General features: G+C 41.6%; 1 protein-coding gene across 1 annotated transcript in view; it reads right to left on the bottom strand.

Annotated features, from left to right (window-relative positions):
• The window catches only part of DNAH12 (dynein axonemal heavy chain 12), a 152,807-nt gene that overhangs the window by 38,747 nt on the left and 86,950 nt on the right, over nucleotides 1-27,110 (bottom strand). The window contains exons 44-55 of the mRNA XM_014596590.3: nucleotides 25,327-25,521; nucleotides 23,900-24,033; nucleotides 23,129-23,291; nucleotides 22,007-22,087; nucleotides 17,689-17,865; nucleotides 17,085-17,216; nucleotides 15,542-15,631; nucleotides 10,792-10,932; nucleotides 8,861-9,102; nucleotides 8,391-8,538; nucleotides 5,987-6,132; nucleotides 3,109-3,323 (exon numbers count right to left, since the gene is read on the bottom strand). Coding sequence (XP_014452076.1) covers nucleotides 3,109-3,323; nucleotides 5,987-6,132; nucleotides 8,391-8,538; nucleotides 8,861-9,102; nucleotides 10,792-10,932; nucleotides 15,542-15,631; nucleotides 17,085-17,216; nucleotides 17,689-17,865; nucleotides 22,007-22,087; nucleotides 23,129-23,291; nucleotides 23,900-24,033; nucleotides 25,327-25,521 — 1,864 coding nt within the window. The remainder of the gene's footprint in view (nucleotides 1-3,108; nucleotides 3,324-5,986; nucleotides 6,133-8,390; nucleotides 8,539-8,860; nucleotides 9,103-10,791; nucleotides 10,933-15,541; nucleotides 15,632-17,084; nucleotides 17,217-17,688; nucleotides 17,866-22,006; nucleotides 22,088-23,128; nucleotides 23,292-23,899; nucleotides 24,034-25,326; nucleotides 25,522-27,110) is intronic.

The following is a 27,110-nucleotide window of genomic DNA, read 5'->3' as shown; positions in this document are numbered from 1 at the left end:
CTCAACTACAGTCCCCCAGTGGGAGTGGGGGAATAAACACTAGGCCTGTGCGAGTCAGCAGCGATCCAATCCGGCTTCGGATCCAGCTGCTTTGGATGGCCGCGATCCGATCCGGATCTCCGGACTGGGTTTCCGCCTCGATCCGGCCGAAGCGGCTCCGAAGCTTCAGAGCCACCTTGGAGATCTGGCCATAGGGTATAATGGGGAATCAATGAAATATCTATAACTTTGTTGTTTTTTGTATGACTTGGATGAAACTTGCAGGGATGGTAGCCTCTGCTGAGAGCATGAAGCCTGCCAAGTTTCAAGAAGATTAATGCAGGGGTTTGGGGGAAACTGTACCCCAAATTCTTGAAAGCCAAACTCCTGTCACAGCTGTGTTACAACACAGGGGTGTCAAAACTGCAGGGTGGTAGCTCTTACTGAGGCCACAAAGCCTGCCAAGTTTCAAGAAGATAGGTGCAGGGGTTTAGGGGGAACTGCTCCTCAAGCTGCGGACAAGCAAAACTAGTGCCATGGGTGACACTGCGTGTGTTAAGGTGCAGCAGGGTGACGGCTGCAGGGATGCTGACCCCAGTATGATACCTGCCAGCTGTGGAGGGGGTTGGTGCAGGGGGGCTCTGGGGCCCTGCACGCCTAGCTGCTGACAGACAAAACTGGTGCCAAGGCAGTGTCTGTCTTGGGGCAGTTGATTGCCTGTATTGATTCTTTCCTCTCCTTAGCCTGGTTTTGTAGGTGTTAATTGTTGCTCATTAAGTCGTTATGTAGTAGCTAGGTCCTGTGTATTGAGCTGGTCCCTGAGTCCCTGGTCCCTGAGTGAATCATGATTGATTAACTGGTAGCTGGTAACACAGCAGTGTAGCAGCAAGGCCTGCAGTAGTGTCTCCCCTGCCCCAAGACAAAGAAAGTCAGTCCCACAAGCACCCATGGCACGAGTTTTGCTTGTCTGCAGCTTGAGAGGCAGTTCCCCCCAAGCCCCTGCACCAACCTTCTTGAAACTTGGCAGGCTTCATCCTCTCTGCAGAGTCTACCACCCCTGAAAATGTAATCCAAAACAGACAAAAAACAACAAAGTTATAGATATTTTATTGTTTCCCCATTATACCCTATGGCCGTATCTCGGAGGCGGCTCCGAACTGCTTCGGGAAGCCTAACAAGGCCAGCACTTCGCCCCAGATGTGCTCCTTCAGACCCCAAAGCCTCCAAAGCTTCTCCAGATCCAAAGCTCTGTCCAAAGCCTCGCAGGGCCCCAGCAATTTGTGGCACACCTACCAAAGGTATGTCCGCACTGGACTAGAGCCTCCCTAAAGAAAATTTCTGACAGTCCTCTTCTCCAGAGGAAGGTTCTGCATCCTTATCTCCAACACCAGGTATCTTACTAGAGAAACAAGTTCACAGCAACCTGTCATGGCAGCAGACTGTATGGAGTCTACTGCTGCAGGTTTTGTGTATACAGTTCAAAATCATAAGTGCTTTATGCAGTTGTAAAACTCTACAGTGTATTTGGGATTTTCCAGGTGCACCCTAGGAGATTTCATAGATTTCACAGACATTATGAAAGGCTGGAAGGGACCTTGGAAGATCGTCGAGTCCAGCCCCCTCCCCCCGGGGCAGGTCAAAGGATCCCAGCAAGACAGGTGTCCAAATGTTTCTTAAAAGAGTCCAGAGTAGGTGCTTGCACCACCTCTGGAGGGAGTCTATTCCAGGCCTTGGGGGTCTCGGACAGTAAAGAAGTTTTTCCTTATGTCCAGCCTAAAATGGTCATGGAGGAGTTTGTGACCGTTTGACCTTGTCATCCCTTGGGGCGCTCTGGTGAACAGGCGTTCCCTCAGATCCTGATTTACACTCCCCATATGCTTACAGGCAGCCACTAAGTCACCCCTGAGCCTATGCTTTTCTAGGCTGAAGAGTCCCATGACAGCCTCTCAACATAAAGCCTGTTCTCTTGCCCTCTGATCATGCACATGGCTCTCCTCTGGACAAACTCAAGCTTTTCCACATCCTTTTTAAATTGTGGAGCCCAGAACTAGGTGCAGTACTCCAGCTGTGGCCTCACCAAGGCCGAGTACAGCAGGAAAACGGTCATCTTGTGGTTAATCATGACCCTCAAGTCCCTTTTGACTGTGGTGCTAGCAAGCGTAGCACTGCCAAGCCTATAAGCGTGATGCGGGTTTCCCCCTGCCCCTTGCAAGGTGGAGTACCTTGCATTTTTCAGTATTGAATGTCATCAGGTTTTTATCCGCCCATGTATACAGTTCAAAATCGTAAGTGTTTTATGCAGATTTTCCAGGTGCACCCTGGGAAAGATGGCTGAGAATTCATACTTCCCTTCATGACATGTTTCAGTATAAAACAAATACTGTTATTTAAATATGAAAACATTTCTTTTTTAAAACATGTTCTCTTTTTAAAAAAGAGAACATGTTCATGTTCTGCCCTATTTCCACTATCTTATTGACTTTTCACCTTTTTTATTTTTTAACTGGAAAGGGAAAAAACAAATAGGAAAGGAAGTAGAATGATGGGAGGGGGATCAAAAATGTATTACTGCCCAGTTTGTTTGCTTTATTTACATCTTTTCCCAACCTCTCCAGAAGGAAAAGGCAAGTGAAATTCAGCCTCAAATCTGGGCCTGTTCTTCATAATTGCCATCTTCTGACTTTATGAGGACATTTACATAAAAAACTGCATCCTTTGAAAAAGCTGCAATTTTTCCAAGCTTTTGCAAAAAATCAGTGCAATAAATATTAGTGATTATTAAGTTAAAACATGCTTTAAAGATGTTTTGCAGTCTTCTATACTTTGGGGAAAAGAAGATAATCAATGTCAATAGGAGTCTTACCTGTATGGAGTCAAGCCTCCTGCATTTAAATCTACCACTTCTGTATGATGCGAATTGCAAGAAAAAAAAATCTATAAAGTGATATTAATGAGCTTTAAAAATAAAACATCAAAATCAAAATTTAAAAGGCTATTATCAAATTACCTTCCTCTGTTCACAGGCAGTGATAGTAAAGAAAGTAAAAAATATATATTAGCTGTTACAATATGTCAACAGAGGAGCATTAAAGATGCATACATTGGGACTCATAACTAAAGTTCTTGTACCTTGTTTAAAAGTTTGTCTAAGCAGCAGGGGTTCGAGTGATGGATCTAGTTCTTCTCCAACATTTTCTAGCAGAAGCGGAGTTCCAAACTGAATGCAGTTCTCCAAAGTTCTCATGTAGTCTGTATCTGTGAGCTTAATAACACTCAGCTGGTTTTCTTTCTCAAAGTTCTTTATCCATTTATTTGCTTGACCCTGTGGATCAATCATTAACGGCCTAGAATGTACAGGACAAAAATTCTGTTCAGTATCTTTGAGTACAAATGCCTTTTAAGTCTGCAATTATTTTTACCTTGGACTAGCTAGAAAAAAAGTAAGACATGCTCTAAAAGCATGTGTTTAAAAGGATGAATGTCCAGTGAATATTACAGTCATATCTGAAATAATTTAAAATCCAGGGAAAATATGTTCATAATCTTTTCTGAATGTAGACTAGAGTCCAGAACTTTTTTCCAGCCTCTCTCAGCATTGCCAGGTAGGTGTACAATAATCATAGTATTTGCATGACAATTTCAACCCTTGTATGATATTAAAAGTGTTCAAAATGTATGATGATTTTTGAGGCAGTTAATTGATGCAGCATATGCAAAACCCAAGTCACTCTCAGGGAGCCTTAATCAATTTTCAGCTTCACTGTCAGCACTTTCTTATGACTGCTTGCCTTGAAATAAAATGCTTCAAACTTTGATGATCCAGTTTTCACTCACTCATTGGAAACTTAAGAGTGAGCAATGTAAAGTAAATAAGAAGGAGGCTTATTTGCATACTTGCTTGCATAGTGTTTTTTTCAGTATACAATTGTTTTTCAGAAAATATGATAATTTGAGCTTCTAATACGATAATTTCATATTTAAGACCAGACAATGCCCATTTTCCCATGAGAATTCTCATTGGATAAAATTGTTTTATGTTCATTTTCACAATATTTGACTCTATTTTAAACAAGAATTGCCAGTAATTTGAAACTAACAGAACTAGTATCTCACAGGGTCTGGGAGGGTGGTCCTATTCAATGGATCTTTACCCACTGCATTAGCTGAGGTTACATTCCATACTTTTTTGGAAGAAAGCACAAAAGTTGTCAGATATATTAAGTTTCCCCCTAATAGCATCTCTCAGAAGGGATCATAAATAGTAAGCTAAGTGCCTTCTTCCAGTGGGTAATAGTTTCCAAACCAGAATTAGTAACAGAACATTATTAATGCAGATTGTAATTTGTTATTCATATTTAATGACATTCTATGCAAAAGGAAATAGGCAGACCTAGGATTTTGAAAAGGGGGATGCAGATGGTGTGGTGCATCATCACGTATAACACAATGCATATTTTTATCAAGTTAAAAAGATACTAGAACCTTTAATAATAAAGTAGTGGTCTAGGGTTATATTGCTTAACTTAAGATTGGAGCAAAAACAAATATAAATACAGTAAAAGCTCTGTTATCCAGCATCCATGGGGAATAGGGGTGCTGGTTAATCAAATATGTTGGTTATTTGAGAGCTTCTTTTCAGCGGGTTGGAGGCGTCTGCTGGTGCACCAGGGCTTTCACTCCCTGGTGTCAGTATGCCAGGGGACAGGGAGGGAGGCCCTGTGCAGGCTGCTTGCCCTGGGCTGTGGTCCTCAAGGAAGAAGTGGGACTTAATGAAACCAAAAGTGCCACGGTGGGACTTCCGGTTTTGCTTTTGCTGCATCAATTCACTGCCGTAAACAACGGATGCCGGTTAATGGAGCATTCCGGATGGTAAAGTGCTGAATAACACAGCTTTTACTGTATATTGGAATGTATATTAATTAATCTGTCACACCACATATTATGTATAACTGCCCCCCACCCGCAAGCAAGGAAAAAAAAATCAAAATATATTATTTCATTAGTCCTGCAATCATTAGAATTAAATGGACATCTCTTTTTCAGATTCGTAAAACAAAATCTAGCCTTCTTGAGTATCTTGACAGGGCATCCAATGCTTCACTGAAAGTTATTTCCATATCTTAGTTAATATTTTTAGAGTTAAAAACTGTCTGCAGGGCTGTGAAACAGGAGTCACCATTACTAGGAGCAGCTACCAGACAGCAGCAATGCAGCTAAACATTAAGACCATTTAAAAGGAGAGAGGGTTGTTAACACCTGCAGAATGAAGATTTTAGAAGGAATCAAGTAGATTATATTGAGCCATGAAGTCAATTGACTCCAACACTGCTGCCTGAATAGAAATGCTGCTGCCACTACCAAGTTGGTTTTAAAAACTTTGGGTGGAGCAGGAACCAAAGCAGGATGCAAGTGCATCAGTGCACCCCCTGCTTAAGTTGGACCCAACTCAGCAAAATAAAGCTTGAATTGGATGTAAAAAGGCAAAGACCTTGGCATGACCTTCTGTACAGATGTGGATTTCACCCAAGAATAAACATCTCTAAAACATGTTAAAGATTTATGGGTTTCCTGGTAGCCATAATGGTAACGCTGAAGTTTTTGCTTCTATTCATTTCTAAAACTGTTTAAAAGGAGAAGCTACTTGACTTTTCTTGGCTGTTTCATTAGTCAACTGATTTACTATAAAAAGCCACTGCATATAGTAGAGACATTTAAAAATTAACAGTAGCTGTTTCAAAAGAAAGTTTAAGAACATTATAAGATCTACCAATGACAATTCAAAATGAAGAACTAATTGTAGTCAATAAGGGAAAAAAGTCAGTAATTGCAAATACTAGTCCCAATACTGTAAGATTTTAAGCCCTCCCCATTTCCATTTAAAGGACTGGGAGATGAGAATGCACAACATGCCTGAGGTATTAGTTTCCTTGTTTCTAGTAAACAAGCAAAATGACATTTTATCTGAAATCTGTTCTTTTAGCAAATTATTAGCTTCTTTGTTACCTACCAGCGTCTGGAGTTATCAACAATCACACCGTTATCTATAGAAAACATGTCTGTTGGCAATCCAGCAATATTCCAGGCTCGGATTTTTATTGGGTCACCAAGGGTTTTACTCAAAGAGAAATTCTCAGAACAAGGGATGTTTTTCTCCTACAAGAAAAAAAAAATCTATTCTATATTTATCTTTTATTAAAATACTGCTTCATCATGAAATATTAGCTTATTAAAATGCATAAGAGACACTGCATCAGAGACACAAAGGCAGAGTTTCATAGGTGCGTAAGAGTCTAGGTGCAAAGAGTGAAGAAGGATAAGATGTAGAACAGGCATACGAACAACTATTTTAAATAACACTAGTTACTGGTATCTGATTTCTTGTCCTTAGTCTTAGGCACATTCTACTGTGGACAACTCTGAAGTAGTGCCCAGTATACCTGGAGGCAGGTCTCGAAGGTTTGCACAAGCAATATCTGAAAGACTCCTTTACCAAAGGTAGTATTTGCTCTGCAAACCTCTACAGTGGCATAGTGCTTAGTGACATGCACAAGCCTTGCACGTATCTGCATAAGACAGAGATGTTTTATGGAAAAGACTGATGTTGCTTGGGCCCTGAAGGACTGAGCTCTGATTAGTGCCAGTATGCTCTCACTTTTGTGATCTCATAATAAAATGTGATCTGGTGTAAGATCCAGGTAGACAGTGCTAGTGTAGAAATCACTGTTGCAAATAGAATTGACTGTGTCTCACTTTCATGGTACGCACAGAATCAGAGGTGTAGTTAAGAAGGCACACAAGAGCTTCCCATATCCTGCAGTGAAGAAGGCATTAGATAAAGAGCCCAGGATGAACTTCACCCTCAGAGCAAAAGGACCAGCACTTCCTGTTGATGTACAAAGCAAACCAGTTTACTTGTAGATACCCCCAGTTCAATACAACACTTGTAAGATTAAGTCCTGACTCCACCTTATTTGTGACAGAGAGATATATCTGCTGAAGCTGTTGACTTGGGTATTCTGAAAGCCTGCAAGCTGTACCACAGAGGTAAAATAAATGACACGCACCAGTCTCAAGGTTGAACTGCTTCCCTGCATGAGAGAAGTTACACCCTTGTTTTATGATATGAAACTGTTTTGGAAGTTCTGTCCATCCTGGTCTGAACACAACATCTCTTGACACAGTTTAAGAGTAACTGGCAGGTTCTGCTTATAGGACTTTGCTTCAGGACATTGTTAAGTAGCTTTAAGTTCCCTGAAAACCTTACAGGTCATCAGTATGTACACCCCAGCCAGAAAAAGGAGGCATCAAATCATAGCTGAACTTCCCCTTCCTTTTTAGCCTCAAAAGTCAATCATTTGTAGATGGAACTTCCTTAGGATATGGGATTTCCCCAAAGAGTAAAGGTATTAGTGTGCTGTAAGAGACAGACTGGAACTCTCTGTCACTCTAAGGCTAGGGACAAACATTAAAAAAGCCTGAGCCTGAATTGATTCAATCTTTGCAGGTTAATTTAACCTGGCTAGATGTTTACTGTGGAGTTGCTTAAAATCTCAGTATCTACACACGTAGCCCTATTGGGCCACAGCAAATTAATAAATGCCACTGTAGGTTAGTACATGTAAACACAAGTACTATCCTATGGCAGTGTTATTTAGTGCACCGCAACGCACATGTAGATGCTGACAGGGCTGGCTGGGGCATGAGGGTGCTTCAGTGCAGGGGCTGCCTGCTAGCTAGCCCAGCACTGGAGCACCCCCATGCTCCGGCCAGCCCCTCCATGGCATGTTGAGCCAGGTTGGAGCAGCCCTGAGCTGACAGGCTGATGCCCTGGACCCCCTGCAGCCAGGGCTGCTCTGACCCAGTTCAACGTGCTGTGGTTCTGGGCATAGGTTCAAGTGGTGTGCCTGGGAGCAATGAACTGAGCTGGAATTTATTGCATCACATTAACAGCACGTGTAGATGTGCCCACTCACATGGAGAAGCTGCATGATACAGGACAGGGGAGCGTATGATTCACCAAGAGAATGACAAAGACCAGAGGAAAAATACGGAAAAGGAAAGAAAAAGTGTTTTCAAGTTTTAAAAAAGAAAAGACAGAAGATAAAGAAAATGAATTCAGAATCTCAGTCTCAAGCCAAGATGGTAGAGAAGAGCTCAGGTGCTGGAAGCACATATCTCTGGATCTTTGGCATCCAGCACATAGAAAGGTAGGGTACAAATGCATGGTTTGGGTACTGCTGGGGAAAAACATCTTAAAATGCAAGTGCCTGAGGTACATATACACTCCAAGGGAATGCACATATGGAAAAAACATACAAAGGAAAATTTCTGGATTTGGCTTTCAGATTTTAAAGCATTTTGAAAATGTCTGGTATGAAAGCACTATTTAAATCCAAGATAACTTTTCTAACCTTGCACAACTTGCTCCAATCTTTTGTACACTCTTGTCGGAAACCAGCAGTGAAAGCACCCAGATAAGCTATTACTCCAGCTGATACCAGAACATCTCCTGTCAAATTATCATAGGTATTTTGAAGATCTTTTGCAGCATTACACCATCTAAGAGCAAAAATACAGAGTAAAAGAAGGTTAAAACCTCTGCATGCACAGTATTAGTAATAGTACACATTGTCAACTTGTATTCTCCCTCTTTGTTAAGAGTGAAATTCAAAGGGAGGATTAAAACATTGCATTTATGCCCTTAACTGTTGCTATAAAAACCTCCTGATTTTTTCCAAGTGTTTTGATGGGTCCCTTTCAAATGACAAAGGTAAACCCTTTGGAAATTTCCAAAGGACCTGAAATATCACAGCCTCCAAATGAGGGGGCAGAAAATTAAAGGCTCAGAAAAACAGAACTTGGATTTGTGTATGTGGCTGACCTTGATTTTTCTCCACCAAGGCCTCCAATCAACTTTTCTGCTCTTTCTAGTTTCTTAGCGCACAGATCCACCTGGAATTCTAGACGAGCCTTTTCTTCAGTTTTTTCCTCAAAGGTTTGTTGCAAAGCTGCCAAACGATTTTCCACTGATGTAAGCTCATCTCTCTTCTGATTTAATAGTGCCAAAGTCTCTGCTAAAGACTGCTGCGCTTCTCCTAAACGGGCTTTCTTAGGAGCAACCACCTATTCAATTAGAATTAATGCACCAATATTAAACCTGTATATTACAACTTTCCTGTTGTAGTAAGGCTGGAGTACTGTTGTTGCCATGATGGCCCAGGAAATGTCCAAGAGGCAAGAATTTTTTGTGATATTTATCAATAGACCAACTATAATTGAGAGAACTATTGGACAAGCATAGGCATCAAGGGTGCTGGCAGACATAAGGAAAAATAAACAAACCACACTTTAATGGAAGCAGCAGCACATTAGTTTGGCTCAGCTCCACAGCATCTGTATAGATCAGGTGCTTCAACATGGCTTTTTGGCACTTTTAGCTAATCGCTGATTCAATCAGCTATTAGATAAAAGTACCAAAAAAGCCTCACTAAACTGCCAAATCTATACAGACATTGGGAAAGCTGGGTGCAATGAATGCCTCTTCTGGGCATGTGCTGGGCTCAGCGCAGGAGTACTCCAAGTTTAAAGTAAAGTGCTGTTTTGTTTTGTGTTTCCATGTCTTCAAGAAGCCCAAGTGTCCTTCATCAGATGGCCTGACCTTGATGCCTGAAAGCTTGTCTAGCAGCTCCCCCAACTATGCAGTTGGTCCAATAACAGACATCACAAAATCGTTGCCTCTCAAACTTTAGCTGATACATATGTATGTGCACCAGTAATTTAACATAACACTTTGGGTCAGGATACCAAGGGGATAAAGGAAAAGATTTTGTAACATTAATATCTGGGAAGATACCATGATGATAAATAGAGAAGTGGGTCCTGACATTGTAAATGGACTACACCTTACTGAGTGTGTTAGCTGACTGTCCTCTCTAAGCCAATATATATATTCAGTTTATCTCACTTGAATAAAGAAAATAAATATTAACCAGGCTCTGAAACTTATGCACCTAAGAAAGAAAACTGCTACAGATGCAGCAAACATAATATGGTGATGCTTGCCAAAGACTTGGAACCAATATCGATTATGACAACAGCAATAGCACTATTAATGCCAAAAATATCACAGGGAAATAGATGATGACTACAGTAAACGGAAATGGGTGTGCTTTTTAAATTTCTTTCTCTATGTTAAAAAATCTACATAAAAAACCTCGAACAACATGGTTTCTACATATCTTCCACTAAGCAAAAAAAATGCTTCATGTATACTATAAATTATTTTCAATTTATAAATGGCAGTTTAGGCTGCATCATTTGAAATAAAAGCATACAAATCATACTCTTTTAAGCTTCTTCAGTAAAATGGACATAGATCGTGATGCAGGTTCTATTTTATTAACTATCGCCGCTCACAGCTTTCCATTTGATCTGCCCTCTAAAAGCTTGACCACTTCACAAGCATGGACTGTCTGGACCATGCAATTTAAGATGGCCTCTTTTATATATGTAACTGCTACTACAGTTTTAGATAGAAGTCGAAGTTCTGCATATCAGTCTATAAGTTATTTGCACCTTGCCCCTATCAAATCTGACAGGTATCTGCTTTCTCATAAACAATCTGCACAGAATTAATTTACTCTGGGCTTCTTACATTTTAAATGAATCAACCTTCATTTAGTTTCTGACAAAGAGCCTTTCAGTTTCAGATTAACTGCAATCATAATACAAAACCTAGATTTGCACCCCTCATATGTATGTGGTTTCCAGCGGGGTCACTGCAAGTCTGCAGGGCTGGAATCAAAACCATACCTTTGCAATTCTGTCATAGACTTCCATTGCCATAATCCATTTACACAAACCCTCAGCTGCTGAAGATGCTTTAGCCACCTTAGGGGGATCAAACTCAGGATTAGTCAGATAGTCAGAACGAATCTTCTGCATGACAGCCACCTAGATGATAAAAAACATGACAGCCGTATGAAAATGCTATTTATCAAGGGCCCAGTTCTGTACCATTTCTTCACTGGTCTGATTTAGGAAAACCTAGCTTTCTTAAAAGACCTATTGCTTACACATTCCTGGATAGCTAAACCCACGCAGAGAGAGACTTTTTATTCAAACAGATGACAGACAACAGCACAGATCCTTCTTCCACCACTGATGAAGAGAGGAAAGAGCATCTTTGCAGACAGGCTCACTAACCTAGTGAAAAGGGCTTTAAACTAGGTTTGCCAGGGGATGGACATGAAAGCCCTGAGGGTAAGTGGAGAAGTCAGTGACCTGGAGGAAGAGCAAGCAGGATTGAACAACAGGGGAGGTATTCTCATATTTCCTGACAAATCAGGGCAATTGACTAGTTACAGGTGCCTGTACACAAATGCACAGAGCCTGGGAAAGAAGCAGGAAGAATTGGAAGTCCTTGCACAGTCACAGAGCTATGACATGATTGGATTAACAGAGACTTGGTGGGAAAGCTCACATGACTGTCATGGATGGGTACAAATTGTCCAGGAAGGACAAGCAGGGGAGAAGAGGAGCAGGAGTTGCACTTTATGTAAAAGAGCTGTATGACTGCTCAGAGCTCCAGTATGAAACTGGAGATAGGCCTGCTGAAAGTCTCTGGGTTAGAGTCAAAGAGGAGAGCAACAAGGGTGATGTTGTGGTGGGAGGGTCTGCTACAGACGACCACACAAGGAGGAATTGGTGGATGAGGCTTTCTTCAAACAGCTAGCAGAAGTTTCCCGATCATGGATCCTGGTTCCATGGGAGACTTCAATCACCCTGACATCTGCTGGGAGGGCGATATAGCAGTGCACAGGCAATCCAGGAAGTTTTTGAGAGTGTGTTGGGGACAAATTCTTAGTGCAAGTGCTGGAGCAGCCATGCTTTTCTTGACCTGTTGCTCACAAACAGGGAGGAATTGGCAGGGAATGTAGTAATGGATGGCAACTTGGGCAGCAGTGACTACAAGATGATTGACCTGGAAGATGGGATGCAGTGCACTCTCAGCATGTTTGCAGATGAAACCAAGTTGGGGGGAATAGTAGATATGCTGAAGGGTAGGCCTAGGATTCAGAGAGACCTAGACAAATTGGACAATTGGACCAAAAGAAATCTCAAGGGGATCAATCAGGACAAGTGCAAAGTCCCGCACTTAGGACAGAACAATCCCATGCAGTGGTACAGGCTGGGAACTGGCTGGTTACGCAGCAGGTCTGCAGAAAAGGACCTGGGGGTTACAGTGGACAATAATCTGAATAACAGGTAGTGTGCCCTTGTTGCCAAGAAGGTTAATGACATGCTGGGCTGCATTGGTAGGAGTGTTGCCAGCAGATCAAAGGAAGTGATTATTTCCCTTTATTCTGCACTGGTGAGGCCACATCTGAAGTACTGTGTCCAGTTTTGGGCCCTCCACTACAGAAAGGATGCGGACAAATTTGAGACAGTCCAGTAGAGGGCATCGCAGTAGAGGGCATCGGAAATGTTTAGGGGCCTGGAGTACATGACTTATGAGGAGAAGCTGAGGGAACTGGTCTAATTTAATCTAGAGAAGAGAAGTCTGAGAGGGAATGAGAGGGAGCCCGGATGAGCTCCATCTGAGGATGCTGAAGGCACTGGCCAACATCATTGCAGAGCCACTGGCGGGAATATTTGAAAGCTCGTGGCGCACGGGCCAAGTCCCGGAGGACTGGAAAAGGGCCAATGTGGTCCCCATCTTCAAGAAAGGGAGGGAGGAAGACCCGGGCAACTATAGGCCAGTCAATCTCACCTCCATCCTTGGCAAAATCTTTGAAAAAATTATCAAGGCTCACATTTGCAAGAGCCCGGCAAGACAAATTATGCTGAGGGGAAACCAGCACAGGTCCGTAGCAGGCAGATCGTGCCTGACTAATCTAGTCTCTTTTTATGACCAGGTTACAAAACACCTGGACACAGGAGGAGGGGTGGATGTCGTATACTTAGACTTCAGGAAGGCCTTCGATATGGTATCCCACCCCATACTGGTGAACAAGTTAAGAGGCTGTGACTTGGATGACTACACAGTCCGGTGGGTGGCGAATTGGCTCGAGGGTCGCACCCAGAGAGTCGTGGTGGATGGGTCGGTTTCGACCTGGAAGGGTGTGGGCAGTGGGGTCCCGCAGGGCTCGGTCCTTGGACCGATACTCTTTAACGTCTTCATCAGTGACTTGGACGAGGGAGTGAAGTGTACTCTGTCCAAGTCTGCGGATGACACAAAGCTATGGGGAGAAGTGGACATGCCGGAGGGCAGGGAACAGCTGCAGGCAGACCTGGATAGGTTGGACAAGTGGGCAGAAAACAACAGAATGCAGTTCAACAAGGAGAAATGCAAAGTGCTGCACCTAGGGAGGAAAAATGTCCAGCATACCTACAGCCTAGGGAACGACCTGCTGGGTGGCACGGAAGTGGAAAGGGATCTTGGAATCCTAGTGGACTCCAAGATGAACATGAGCCGGCAGTGTGACGAAGCCATCAGAAAAGCCAATGGCACTTTATCGTGCATCAGCAGATGCATGATGAATAGGTCCAAGGAGGTGATACTTCCCCTCTATCGGGCGCTGGTCAGACCGCAGTTGGAGTACTGCGTGCAATTCTGGGCGCTGCACTTCAAGATGGATGCGGATAACCTGGAGAGGGTCCAGAGAAGGGCCACTCGTATGGTTAAGGGCTTTCAGACCAAGCCCTATGAGGAGAGACTGGGGCACCTGGACCTCTTCAGCCTCCACAAGAGAAGGTTGAGAGGCGACCTTGTGGCTGCCTATAAGTTCATCACGGGGGCACAGAAGGGAATTGGTGAGTTTTTATTCACCAAGGCGCCCCTGGGGGTTACAAGAAACAATGGCCACAAGCTAGCAGAGAGCAGATTTAGACTGGACATTAGGAAGAACTTCTTCACAGTTCGAGTGGCCAGGGTCTGGAACGGGCTCCCAAGGGAGGTGGTGCTCTCCCCTACCCTGGGGGTCTTCAAGAGGAGGTTAGATAAGCATCCAGCTGGGGTCGTCTAGACCCAGCACTCTTTCCTGCCTATGCAGGGGGTCGGACTCGATGATCTATTGAGGTCCCTTCTGACCCTAACATCTATGAATCTATGAATTTAATGGTAGCCTTTGACTACCTGAAAGGGGGGGGCGGGGTTCAAAAGAGGATGGAGTTAGACTCTTTTCAGTGGTGACATGACAGAACAATGAACAATGGACTCAAGTTGCAGAAAAGGAAATTTAGGTTGGATATTAGGAAAAACTCTCTTACTAGGAGGGTAGTAAAACACTGGAACAGGTTACCCAGAGAGATGGTAGAATCTCCATCCTTGGAGGTTTTTAAGACCCGGATAGACAAAGCCTTGGCTGCGATGATCCTGCTTTGAGCAGGTGGCTGGACTAAATGATCTCCTGAGGTCCCTTCCAACCCTAATTTTCTATGATTCTAGACCTGCACTGAGGGACTGATCTAAATCCTGACAGATTGTCATTGGTGAACCACTGAAAGTGGTGAACGAATTAACATATTTCCTATCTACCCTGGCCATGTTCCCCTCCTGGCCAATGTTATCCATGTGCTATCCTGTATGGGCGTGTGAAACGGGCCATATTCGATTTGGATTCAGCCCAAACCGGGGACAGTGATTCTACTTGTTGATTCGGATCACTGTCCCTGATTCAATTTGCCCGAAACCAAATCTAAAGATTTGATGCTGATTCAGAGAATCAGCAACTCGGCCATAGACACAGCTTTAAATGTTTTTTCTACATACCTCAAGGTACCAGACATGGCCTGTGAATGCTGTGATGCTGGGGTGGATGGAGCGTCCCATAGGAGCACGGGGGGCCTCCCACGTACTCAGCAGTGAACCCAGAAGTGAACCAGAAGTACTTCCAGTCCACTTCCAGGTCCACTGGGAAACATGCAGTGGGGACCCCCCACATCCCCTCAGCTCAGCGATTGGCCACAGGGGGATCCCGGGTGCCCCCCCCAGACCCAGGAGGTACCAGTCACCAAGCCAGGAGGGCATGGGGGTGGGCGAGGGCCCAGTGTGCTCCCCGGTGGACCCAGAAGTGGACCGGAAGTGCTTCTGGTCCACTTCCAGGTCTGCTGCTGAATGCACTGGGGAGCCCTCCGCACTCCTGTGGGACGCTCCGTGCACCCCAGCATCGCAGTGCTCATGAGCTGCCTGGTACCTTGAGGTACATAGAAAAAACATTTAAAAGCTGTGTCTATATCCAAGTTGCCAAATCTTTCCAAATATTGGAGAGTTCCGATTCAATTCAGAGAAATTAGAGGGTCTCCTGATTTGATTTGGATTCAGAGATTTGGCCACTGAATCAGGACAAATCTCCACCAAATCGAATCAGGGACTAAAGCTTCGCACGTTCTTATAAAAGCTCCCAGGTCAAAGAGATTTCCAGCTTTCGATTCAACTTCTTTCTCATTCAGATTATTTCCACTGAAGCTAGGAGTGAATTTGCTGCCTGGTATATTAGCCTATATGTTTCTTTTTTGGAAGCAAAGTAATCATTTAAAAAAGCACTGAATAAACACTTACTGGAATATTATCTTTGTCATATTCTTTCAGATCCTTCAAGAAATTCATGTCACCCAGAAGTTTCTTGCTAGGCCCCCAGTAATCAAAGACCTGAAAAGGGAATTGGAAACTAAAATATGAAATTTTAAAAACTAAAAAAAATTCATAAATAGTCTCTACTTAAGACAAGCATGTATACTCATTACAGAAATTTGTTAAGAATCAGGAACATAGCACATTTCAAGATTTAGTCCAGAAGGGTGATATTTTGCAGACTTAATATACTGTATTTACTCAAATCAAAGTCAACCCTGAATTTAAGATGACCCCCCCATAATTAGATTCTATATCAGGAAAAAATTATAAATTTGTTATAATTTTTCAGATATAGAATCTAATTATCAGAGGGTTGTCTTAAACCCAACATACATTCATCCCCCTCCCACTGCTACAGCAGGAAAATTGTGACTGGGGTGGGGGTCAGGTGGTGGTGAGGGAATCAGTTGACTCCCCTTGGCCTCAACATACCTGACTTCTTCCTCCTGCAGCCTACCTGCCTCCCTCTCCCACTGGTACCCCCTCCCCACAGCCTCTGTCCCTCCCTCCAACTCTCCACAATCTTTGCCCCTCCCCACCTGCTCTTTGCCATCTCTGCCTCTTCCCATTCCCCTCCACCCCTTACTGTCAGATGCTGCTTGGGTTCTGTTCCCTCCTGAAACACAGCACATGAACGCTCAGACCCTGCCAGGCCATGCAGCAGTGTCAAAGCTGCTGACTAGCTGGGCAGGGGGACAGAGTGTCCATGTGCACTGTGCCTGGGAAGGAATCCAGCCTGAGCCAGAGCCAAGCTACATCTGACAGTAAGTGGGGAGGAGGGGGAGCAGAAGCTGCAGAGGGAAAGTGGAGTCGGGGAGAAACAGGAAGTTGTTTTGGGTCACTTTGTAGGTGAATCTAAGACAAGGGATTTTTCTCCCATGCTGACTGGAGAAAAACACCCCATCTTAGATTCAAGTACATTGGTACTACTAATCCAGAGAATCTGCCACTATTTCCTCAGATATATTTCTAATTTATGGCTTTATCTACCCTAATGTCCTAATATCAGGAAGAGGTTCCTTATCTAGATGACAATGTCAAGAAAAAGAGGAAAAAATTCTGAACTGCTTATGTTTCATGAAGATGACTTCTCTCTAAGGAGGCAGTCAGGGACAGAGAAGCCTCTGTCAGAGCAAATATTTCCCCAAATCCAACCTAAAATCATACTGGGGGAGAGGTGGTCATTTGGAGATGCATCCTTACAGAATGGCAAGTAAATCACCTGAGTTCTCTCACAAGCGGTTCCATAATACTACAGTATACAAGTTAGAAGTTTTGTTTTCTCCTTATGGTGGTAGACAACCTGCATACACGGTTTTATTATATATGGCTTTGTAAACATCTGTCAATTTTATGGGGTCTTAAGAATATGTATTTATATTTTTTCATTTGAGAAAAAGGGATATGTATTGAGAAGAATTAAACATATTATGAATTTTTATTTGAAACTTGCTATCTACCATTTTACCTTGCCTCCGGTCCCTGTAGGATCTGCAATTTTTTCAGGTTTTATATCTTTCATGACACAGACAGCAGCCATCACTAGTTTGACACCAGATGGAGGATTTTTCATTGATTTCACAATTGTTATGTCAGAAGGCTAAAATGAAAGCGACATTTTAAAAATAAAATGCACAGATTAAAGTATTATATTACATTAAAAATATTAAAGTGAGGTATAATCCTTTAAAGTGCTGAGAGATTTTAATTCCCACTGAGACAGTAAGAGCTGAGGATGTTTGTTCACCTTGTATGAGGAAAACAGCTTCCTTCTATAATAAAGACCCATGTGGTTTAAACGGATGACAAAAATGTATAAAAAGTAGTGTTCAAACAGGGCAGTCCTTTCTTTGTGTCCCAAAAGCAAAATAAGATTCTAAAAAAAGTGTTCTGGCATTCAGAGAAATAATGCAAGGAGAAAATCTACTGAACTGCAACTGTGTATCTTGGTGTCAAAAACAAACAACAAAAATTTTAAAACTTTTTGTTTCCTTCTTAATGTATTCTTGGGCAAATAATTCCAGTTGTGCAGAAACATTAAATAACTCTTTAGAGAGTTTTTTTTAGCTTGCCTTCAGAGTGTCAAGTGCAGCAAGTGCTGCTTCAAGGGCTGGAATTGCTTCTGCCAGGTCACTCTCACATTCATTTTTCAATTCCTGGGCTTCTGCTGCTTTCTCTGTTGCAATCTCTTCGTCTATTTTCACAGTTTTCCTTTTTGCTTCCACTTCTGCAGACTCCTTCTCTATAATCTAAGGAAAACAAAGATCGTCAAGTATCTCATAAATAGCGATTAATTGATCAACTACCTGAAGATATAAATTCGAGTGGTTGTTTTAGCTGATTGTACATTTCAAGTTAGTACATAAATCCTTTTTAATTTACATTAATCTAATGTGCATTAAGAATTATCTCCTGAACATAAACTGAAAAGATCAACACATAAACAGAATTTTGTAAGAGTAACATGACATCACTGAATTCATATCATTAGGTATACAGACACAATTAGGTAGCTGAAAGAATCATAAATAGCTTTTAATCTGAAACTAGACCTGGAACCGAGAGTGGCGTTCTCTAAGTAAAGGCACTCTGGGTACAATATCAATTCTGGCCTTAGAGGCATCCAAACCACAGAGTCTTTATGTATTTTACATTAGACCATCATTGCTTAAAAAAGCAGAAATCATGCTAGCAGCAACAAGGCCTCTTTCCCTGTGGAGGACTGTTGCAACCACCAAAATAGAGAACTCCCTCTTGCTTGTCTTCTAGCTCCATGACTCCTGCAGTTTTGTATGCAGAGTGACACGTCGGTAGGAGAGATGGAGGATGTTCCCCATACAAATAAATCTGCTGGTGGTTATGGCATGCTTTGGGGACGTGGGACTTGTGGGTTTGAATCTTTTCAGGCTGGAAAGGGCCTATAACCCAGGCCTTCAACTCCCTGGGTGAATATTTTTATTTAACAAGCTACTGGGAAAATGGTGATCACCATCTCCCCTGTCCTCAGCATTTCCCACTGCCTAACTTTTGGCACCTCTGGGCTTCCTGGGTTGCCCTTTGAAGGTACTTGCTTTACTCCCCTCTCTGTGGAGAAAACATATTCACCTACACCTGATCAAACTGTACTGTGCTCTTGTGTCAAGACACCTAGATGTTGGACATTCCAACTTTGAAATATAGGCACCCCTGAAACCAAACTGGATTGTACCTTAGATCAGTGGTTGGCAACTTTTCAGAGCCACAGCCTGCAACTGTTTCTCCCTGCCCCTCAGCTATGGCACGGGCACAGCTCCTCACTAACCAGCAACAGCACAGCAAAGTCTTTTGCTGGGGAAATGCTGCTAAAGGCCACTGCCAAAGCCACACATCACCATGGGCCGGATCCAGCTTGTGAGCTGTATGTTGTCAACCCCTTCCCTCAGTCCCCAAAACTTTGAAATTCCCATCATAAAACACACCACATCTAACAACAAGATTATATTAAATACAGACAAGACTTTTAAAAGTGTGTTTAGAATATAGAAGGTAGAAAACTTACTGGATAATGTTGTGTACATTAGGCAGCAACTTAAAATATAATTATAGTCTGTAACAGACTACATCTATTGTATTTTCAAGTGAGGAATCAACATTATTCAGTGTAATGATTTTCCTGCCCCTAATTCTCCCCAGTTTCCATAAAATTAACATTTAGTTTCCTCAAAGCTTACTGTACAGCAATTGTTGGAGATTCTGGCCTGGAATACAACTTTATGAGGAGGAAGATATATAAATATATTTGCAAAAAATATTTTTAAGGTATAATCAGCTTCACAAATACATCCATAGTTAACTTGCCTTTCTCTGGTCCCATCATAACATCCTGGAAGACCAATCATATGTATTTACTTGGCTTGTAATACTTAAAGAAGCTATTCTCAAAATACCAGCCTATAACTTCAGTGCATGTAATGACAGGCATTTCAAAATTCAGGGTCTTGTCTTGTACTCAGAAGTCTTATTCCCCAATACACTGATGAATGCTCATACCCATGGAAGAACCAGATCTAATAGCTAGGAGCTATGAATTTCCCTTCCAGAGCACAAAAAAGACCTTCTCTGCAAAGCCACTCTTCATCCCTCTGATTAAGAGGTTTGAGGGATCATTATAACTATTACATCCACAATTCTCACAACTACAGACCTACTGAAAAAGAACACAGTCCAAAGCCTGAACTCATATCTCATGTCTGAAATAGCATACAGGAATACCAGAGAACAACCCCTCCCTCTCATTCACTTGAAAGCCCACCTCTGAACAGTTAAGGTTCTGAGGTATGGACAAAATATACTGTACAGTAGGGCTGTGTGAAATTTCAGCAGCCATTTCATTTTGGAGGTGTCTCGGGCTGTTTCGGCACCTGAAACACTGAATCTAAATCAAAACGGAAGGCTCCAAAACATCTCCAAAATGAAATGAGGCATCCAAAATGTTTCAGAAATGTTTTGGAAAATTTCAGAATTTCAGAGCCAGGCTTGCAGGGAAACAGCTGTGCGCTGCTGCCCTGCTGCATGACTCGGCTCCAGAGGGAGCAGAGATCCGCACTGGGGGGGTCTCTTTGCTGCTGCTGCCCTGGTGACACAGAGCTGCACGGGGAGGGCAGCGGTGGCAAGGAGACCCCAGCACAGATCTCTGCTCCCTGCAGAGTCAGGTTGTGTGGCAGGGCAGTGCTGGTTCCTGCTGCACGACCTGGCTCCACAGGCAGCAGAGATCCAGGGCAGCGCGGGGTGGACAGCAGCGGTGAGGAAACCCCTGGCATGGATCTCTACTCCCTGTGTAGCCAAGCTGCACAGCAGGGACCAACAGGCTTGCTCGCTACTCTGCACTGCTTTCCTGCTCCGTGACCTGACATGACAGGGATCAGAGATCCTCGTGGGGATCTCCTCGCCTCCACAGAGGGCATGGGCCCTCCCTCTCCCCTGGACGAGCCACCCACAGTCCTGTCCTGCTCCCTGCTGGGGCCCTGCAGCCCCCAGCCCCGCCTGGCTGGGGAGTAGGGCTGCACAAAGCTTGCAGCCCATTTGAAACAGATTCAGAGGAGATTTGGTGGAAATGAAACAAAACAGTGATCTGAAACACTGAAATGAATCACTGTCCTCTGAAACAGCCGAATCCGAAACTGAATTGAAACACAGCTGTTTCGCACAGCCCTACTGTACAGTAAGCATATTATTATGCAGATGATGCTATGTATCCATACTATTCACACTCATGCTGTAAACCACATTTGTGGGATTATTTGCATTAAAAAGCTAACATTGAACAATCTCTTTTCAGAACTCTAGCCTCTTCCCATTTGGACAGGCCTTACCCAGTTGGTATTTTGGATTCATGCAAAACATTAACAAAGTATTTGCAACATATAAAAGAACTCCTAATCAAAGGAGCTGTAAAATATATTACTGCACTGAGTCTATTGTACACCTTAAGTCAGGGGTGTCAATCTCAGCTTCTGCCCCAGGTTGAATTTGGACCAGATGGATCTTTGTAGGTCAGATTCAGCCTGGGGTATGTGGCAGCAATGATGACAAGTCTGACTCCAGCCCAAGGCATGTGGCAGTGGTGATAACAGCTCCAGGGCCAGCATGGGGGCATGCAGAGGCAGAATGGCAGCTCCAGCTTCTGCCGTATGCCTGCGCTGCATACACTACAGCATAGTGGCAGCACTGGCTCCTGTGCAGAGCATGTGGTGATGACTCCAGCTTGGGGCAGCAGTGGAGTTTGTGGTCAAGAAGGTAGGCTGTGGCAGTAGACAAAGTGGCTGGAGGATGATCGAGGCTGTATCAGCCATCATTTACCCTCCTGCCACCAATCACTATGCCCCATCCAGGCACAAGGGCCCCAGATTCTGTGGCAAGCCACTCCCCTCAATTTCCAGGTGCCTGCCAGGACAGACAGAGCAGCTCTACAGGGTTATATATTTGACACTCCTCTCAAAGGGGTTTATTCCTGAAGAATAGTTCTGACTTTCCTCTTTATCAGGGTGCCACAGGATATGGTTCTCAACCTTTTTAGACTCAAGACTCCCCCCCAGAAAATGCCAGCTCTTCACTTCCACTCTTCTTTTTGATTATGTAAAGATAACAGCAACTTATCCTTATTCCTATTTGACATCTTAAGAGTTTGTTTTGTGAATCATGTGCCAGTGTTTGTACTATGGGGTACAGCTTGCATAGGAGCTTTCATCAGCAACAGCTTCTACTGAGAGGATATACATGTCCATACCTACTGAAAACTTTGGAAATCCCGCTTTTTCAACATGATAATTCTTAATTAAAATAATTTTCAAGCCATGACAGAAACAGAAAATTAAGTATTTTATCAATGAAAAAATATCGGTATAGTTCTACCTTCATCATATTTGCATTATCCAGTTTAGCTTGCTCCAGTTTAGGCTTCAAATCAACCAATTCTTGCTTCATTTCTCCAACCTAGACAGACATTTCTTTATAAAATTATCACAGTAGCAAATATATAAAATAGTGCAAATAAAAGAAAAATTTAACTGTGATCTTAAATCAAATATATTATTCAGATTCATCAATATTACTCAGAGAAACATCAATATTATAATAATAAAAAGTATGAAAAGAGCATGTGAAATTATATTCTACTGAAATCAGTAGTAAAACTGTCATGTACTTCAATAAGGCCAGGATTTTATCCAGCAAAGGGTTATCCCCTTGTTATATGTTTATACATATAGCATAGGGAAGCTAAGATCTCTAATTATTATCACAACAAAATAAATACATAATGACTGCAGAAAAAGGGAAAGAGTCTATTTATGTTGCTTTTAGTTTCTAAGACACTGCTGTGAGTGCAATAACCACTGAGGGACACTGCATGAAGGGAAGGTTACTGAATTGGAAGGGAAGATATTTGGACGATCTGGGTGTGGTCCATAAGGGAATGCACATTTCCTGAATACACACAGGAAAAAAAATCATGGTTCTATTTTTAAGACTGAAGCCTATAAAACCTAGTAATCTTTCCCTGATTGGAGATTGAAATAGGAAATTAGAGACAAGTTGATAAACTGAAGACATGGTATTTGGAACAAAATACATGTGAGATATTAAAGAGATTTTTCAAGTTAAATCAAGGCTCATGTTTGGATTATTCACTGGAACAGTCTCACAATAACACTCTCAAGCTTTCTGTCCAAAATGCATTGTCTTGGATTGTGAAAATCTTTCACCTTGTACATTAGAAATCTGTCATTTTGGTACATTTTGTACAAACCACAAATTCTGTTGAGATTTTGGCCATATCAGAGCCAAAAATGTTTTTACTGGTTTTCATTAGACTTAGTACTGAATTCAGAAGGGGGTCTGTGATATAAGAATCTGAATTATGCTCCTCACCCTGAAAAATGTTGTAGTTGATTCAAAGTTCTGCTTTGTGCTTGTCTTTCTAGCAACTGTTGTTTCTGGTTTGCATTTTGGTGCTAAGCAAGTGCATCTGCTTACCTGCGATTCAGCAAAAGCTAGTTTATCTAGTCCATTTATATATCCTTTTTTTGCTTTCATCACAGTGTCACGTTTCTGAGTCAGAAGTTGTCGGAAGGCAGCAATAAGTTCAAGGTAAGATGTAGGAGTGACATAATTATGTCGTCCTAAGTCTTGCAAGAATCTATGGAATAGAAAAATTATTGTTCTAATTATAGCAAATTGAACTTAAAAGGTGGGATTAAAATTAAGGTCTGACAACTAACAGGAGGGTCAGTTAGTTTAAAGAACGACTGCTCCACTTCTAGTAGTGATTTGTGATGTTGTAGACATGAGGGTCCAGAAAAAATGCAAGAGAGAAGGGTTTTTTGTGGGTAATATCTTTTATAGGACCAGCTGCATGGATAGGATAAACTTAGAGAATCTTTAAAAGTACCCTTCCTCAGGGCTCAAGTAAAGAAGCCTGGGAAAGATGCTATCCCAACCATACAGTTAGTCCAATAAAAGATCCCACCCACAAAAACCGTTATTCTACTTTTAAAGATTTTCTAAACTTGCCAAGATCTTTATAATACAGTTGATCGGTAAAAGAATTTAATTAAGCAATACAGTCCAGCAGCCAGTTTCTTTACTAATATTTTCTTGCCTATAACCTGAATTTCAGGTTTTTGTTTTAGATTATTATTTTTCATTTTACCATGTTCAATAACATACGAAGTAATCATTTCCATCTTTTTACATTTATTTACATGAAAAAATATTGGACTGTTTTTAAAAGATATACAAACTAACTTTGAAGAGAGTGACAAAACAGAAGTATGGAAGTGTTTACAGATGGGTACAACTTCTTGACGTTCATTGTCTGTGAGCTGAAGTGTTTCTAAGAACTTATTAGCCACACGTTCAAGGGCTTCTTCAGGCCAGGGCTGGGGAGAAAATGAGAGAAGACATAAAATTTATTTATTAAAAAAGTCTTTTTTTTGTTTTCTTTTTACAATTCCTGATAAATAATCCCTTTCATAAATCCAATTCAGTATGTCTCAAGCAATGTTTTGTTGTTAACTGAATAGTGGATCCAAATATAGTTCAAGTGCTGAAAATACCAGTTCTATAAGAATTGATTTTTACAGCAATTAAAAGCAATTTTCCAGACATTCATTCTTCTTCAGAACCTCTATGTTTAGCTTCCCTAGCAGAACAGATCACTACTGAACACCATCACAGAGTGAAACCTCTCTAATATGGCCAGTCATTTTCCCTTTGCTGCCAAAGTGGAGCAGACTCCTGTAAGCTGGCAGCAGTAGTTGTGAAAATTTTAGATTTTCAATTGACTGATTTTAATATAAAAAGACTCAGGTTAATTATTCACTGCCCTATCTAGTAACAACATTAAGATGTGAGCAAGTATTTTAAAATAACTTCATGTGCCTTGAGATAGAGACTATCATATTATCTGATAAGATTTAAAAAAACCACAATCACCAGAAAAGTAAGCAAAGATCATTAGACAGCATAGTTATTCATGGGAGTAAAAACTGTCATAACCATCATAAAACATCCTGCATTGAAAATATTTTTAAATCTTTTCAACTTGCACAGGACTGCATGTCATCTCTTGCAATTGAGTGAAGATGGCTTATTGGGATATCTTGTGGTTCAGATACAACCCACAAGACCATCATCTGGCTCATGAGTCCAAACATTTGGCAGCAGGAGAGTAGTGTTTGCATTAATTGCAACTTCCCTACTCCCATATTTCTGGACCTGTTGGAGCCCTGCAGGCCAGATGACATGACTAGATCGTGTTGGTTTACAGTGGGGCTGGTGCGAAGGGTTGGGTCAGTGTGACACAGCATCTGGTGTTCAGGGTCAGGCTGGCACGCAGGCAGATCCAGTAAGTGGGGTTGAGTTGATTAGTGACCAGATCTGGCACAGAGGTTTGGACCACACAAGGTGTCAGGCCAGTGAATGAGGCTGGGCCAGCACACCAGATTGCACCCATGGACCAACCCCATGTGCCATATCCAGCCTTTGGACTGGCCCTGTACTTCTCATTTGACCCGCAGCACCAGAAGGTTAAAGCACAGCTGTCTTAACTATTTTCAAAGAAAGACAGTTCTGCCAACTGGGTGGTAAAGGAAGATTTGGTATGAAAATATAGAGATTATTAGAAAACTGAAGTTATTTGTAAAGACAGGAACAGAAATATTTCTACAAACCTGGAACCAGTCAATAGTACAACAGTTGATGAGGGATGGGAACTGTCTTAGACGATTGCGGAAAGCATCTCCAATTGGGCTGAATGCAACTACTACATGGAGATTTTCTTTGCAGCGGTTCACAAAGAAAGCAAACAAGGCCAAAGGACTGAGTTCTTCATGTTTACTGCCAGCTTGAGCTACTACACGAACACCCTGGAAATAGCATTTGAGATAGAGGAAACTTACTACATAAAATTTAACTAATTATTTCAAAGTGATTTAATGATCCTATTTATGGATTGTTTACAGCAGCATCCCTCTGATCTAAAATGCAGTACAGGTAAAATAAGAAAAAAAAAGATGATAAAATAAACTTGGAAGAGCAAAAGCTAAATAATATTGTTGGGTGGCACACTAGTATTTGTCTATAACCCTGACACCCCCATACTCTGCTTTTGACTACTTGAGAATTTTAGATTAGAATAAATATTAAACTGACTAATTTGGTCCCGAAAGAGATATTATAAATCATCTTTTGAAAATTACTGTTTGAAATGAACTCCCTCAGGGAACAAAGTATCTTATGCTTTTAGAACTAACATAACAATAAAGTGCAATTAAAATCAATCTTCAACCACTCATAAAAAACATTAAAAGAGTTATAAACAGATGGGACAACTTATTATCTTCATTATTAGAAACGCCACTGTCATTAAAGCGGATGTTTTTCCTTATCACATCTACATTTTAAGTGCCCTACCAGTCTCCTAACTAAAAATTCATAAAAAATGAACCACTTACTAAAAACATTTTTGGGGGCAACATTCAAAAACCTTTCATTAAAAGATATGCTGCCTTTACCTACAGGTAAATGAAAATTCAAATTTCCAGACATCAAAACATGTCACATTAAGACTTGTACAAAAACGCCTCCTAGGACACTCCCTCCCGAGATTTTGACTAAAAGAAAAAGCATGTCCCCATTACCATCTACTACCATGCTGTCAAAGCAAAATTACCTTCCATTATGTAGCAAGGCACAAGAAGCACTTCGAAAAGACTATCGAAATCCCCATAATTCAAATTACTTTTCCACAAAATCACCGCTATTTGTTATAATCTAGCAATTAAAATAAATTTATAAAAAACCCAGTAAAGTTACAAGAATAGATTCAAGGTTAAATTATTCTGATGCAACATATTTTCATGAATAATGAATTTACTCTAGTTGACATATTACAAAACAATTACTACATTTAACTGCTACATCACTATTTTAAATTAAAGAATATGTTCAAAGGAACCATAAAACTGACAGACCTATAATTCATCCAACATACTTTACTAAATACTTGGCTAAACTCAAAATATAATTCTATAAACACTGAATCAATTAAATTTATAACCTAACTTCTTACCAAAATATATGGAGTGCTGAATTCAACATACTGATTAACATACCACATTGGGGAGAAAAACACAAACATATCAAACAACATAGCTAATTAATCAAAATATCTGAGTAGGTACTGAAAAACAATTTGAATGAGTGAAACAAAACACCATGGATGGTGTGCTTAACATGGACTTTTGAAAAGACTAAAACCTACATTTTCAACGTATTGTTTATTATTTTTAGGTGCCCAATTTAAGACCTACAAGGCTGATGTTCAAAAATGCAGAATGACAAAAATTAGTGAGCACTGTGTGAAAATGTAAACCTAAGCCTGTTTTATGAAGGTGTGACTGAATAAATATATTTATGGATCATTTCTGCCCTCTGATAAACCAAAGCAGGAACT

This window comes from Alligator mississippiensis, chromosome 12 (genome assembly GCF_030867095.1).
Source record: "Alligator mississippiensis isolate rAllMis1 chromosome 12, rAllMis1, whole genome shotgun sequence".
NCBI classification, from domain to species: domain Eukaryota; kingdom Metazoa; phylum Chordata; order Crocodylia; family Alligatoridae; genus Alligator; species Alligator mississippiensis.
This window is presented reverse-complemented; position numbering and strand designations above follow the sequence as displayed.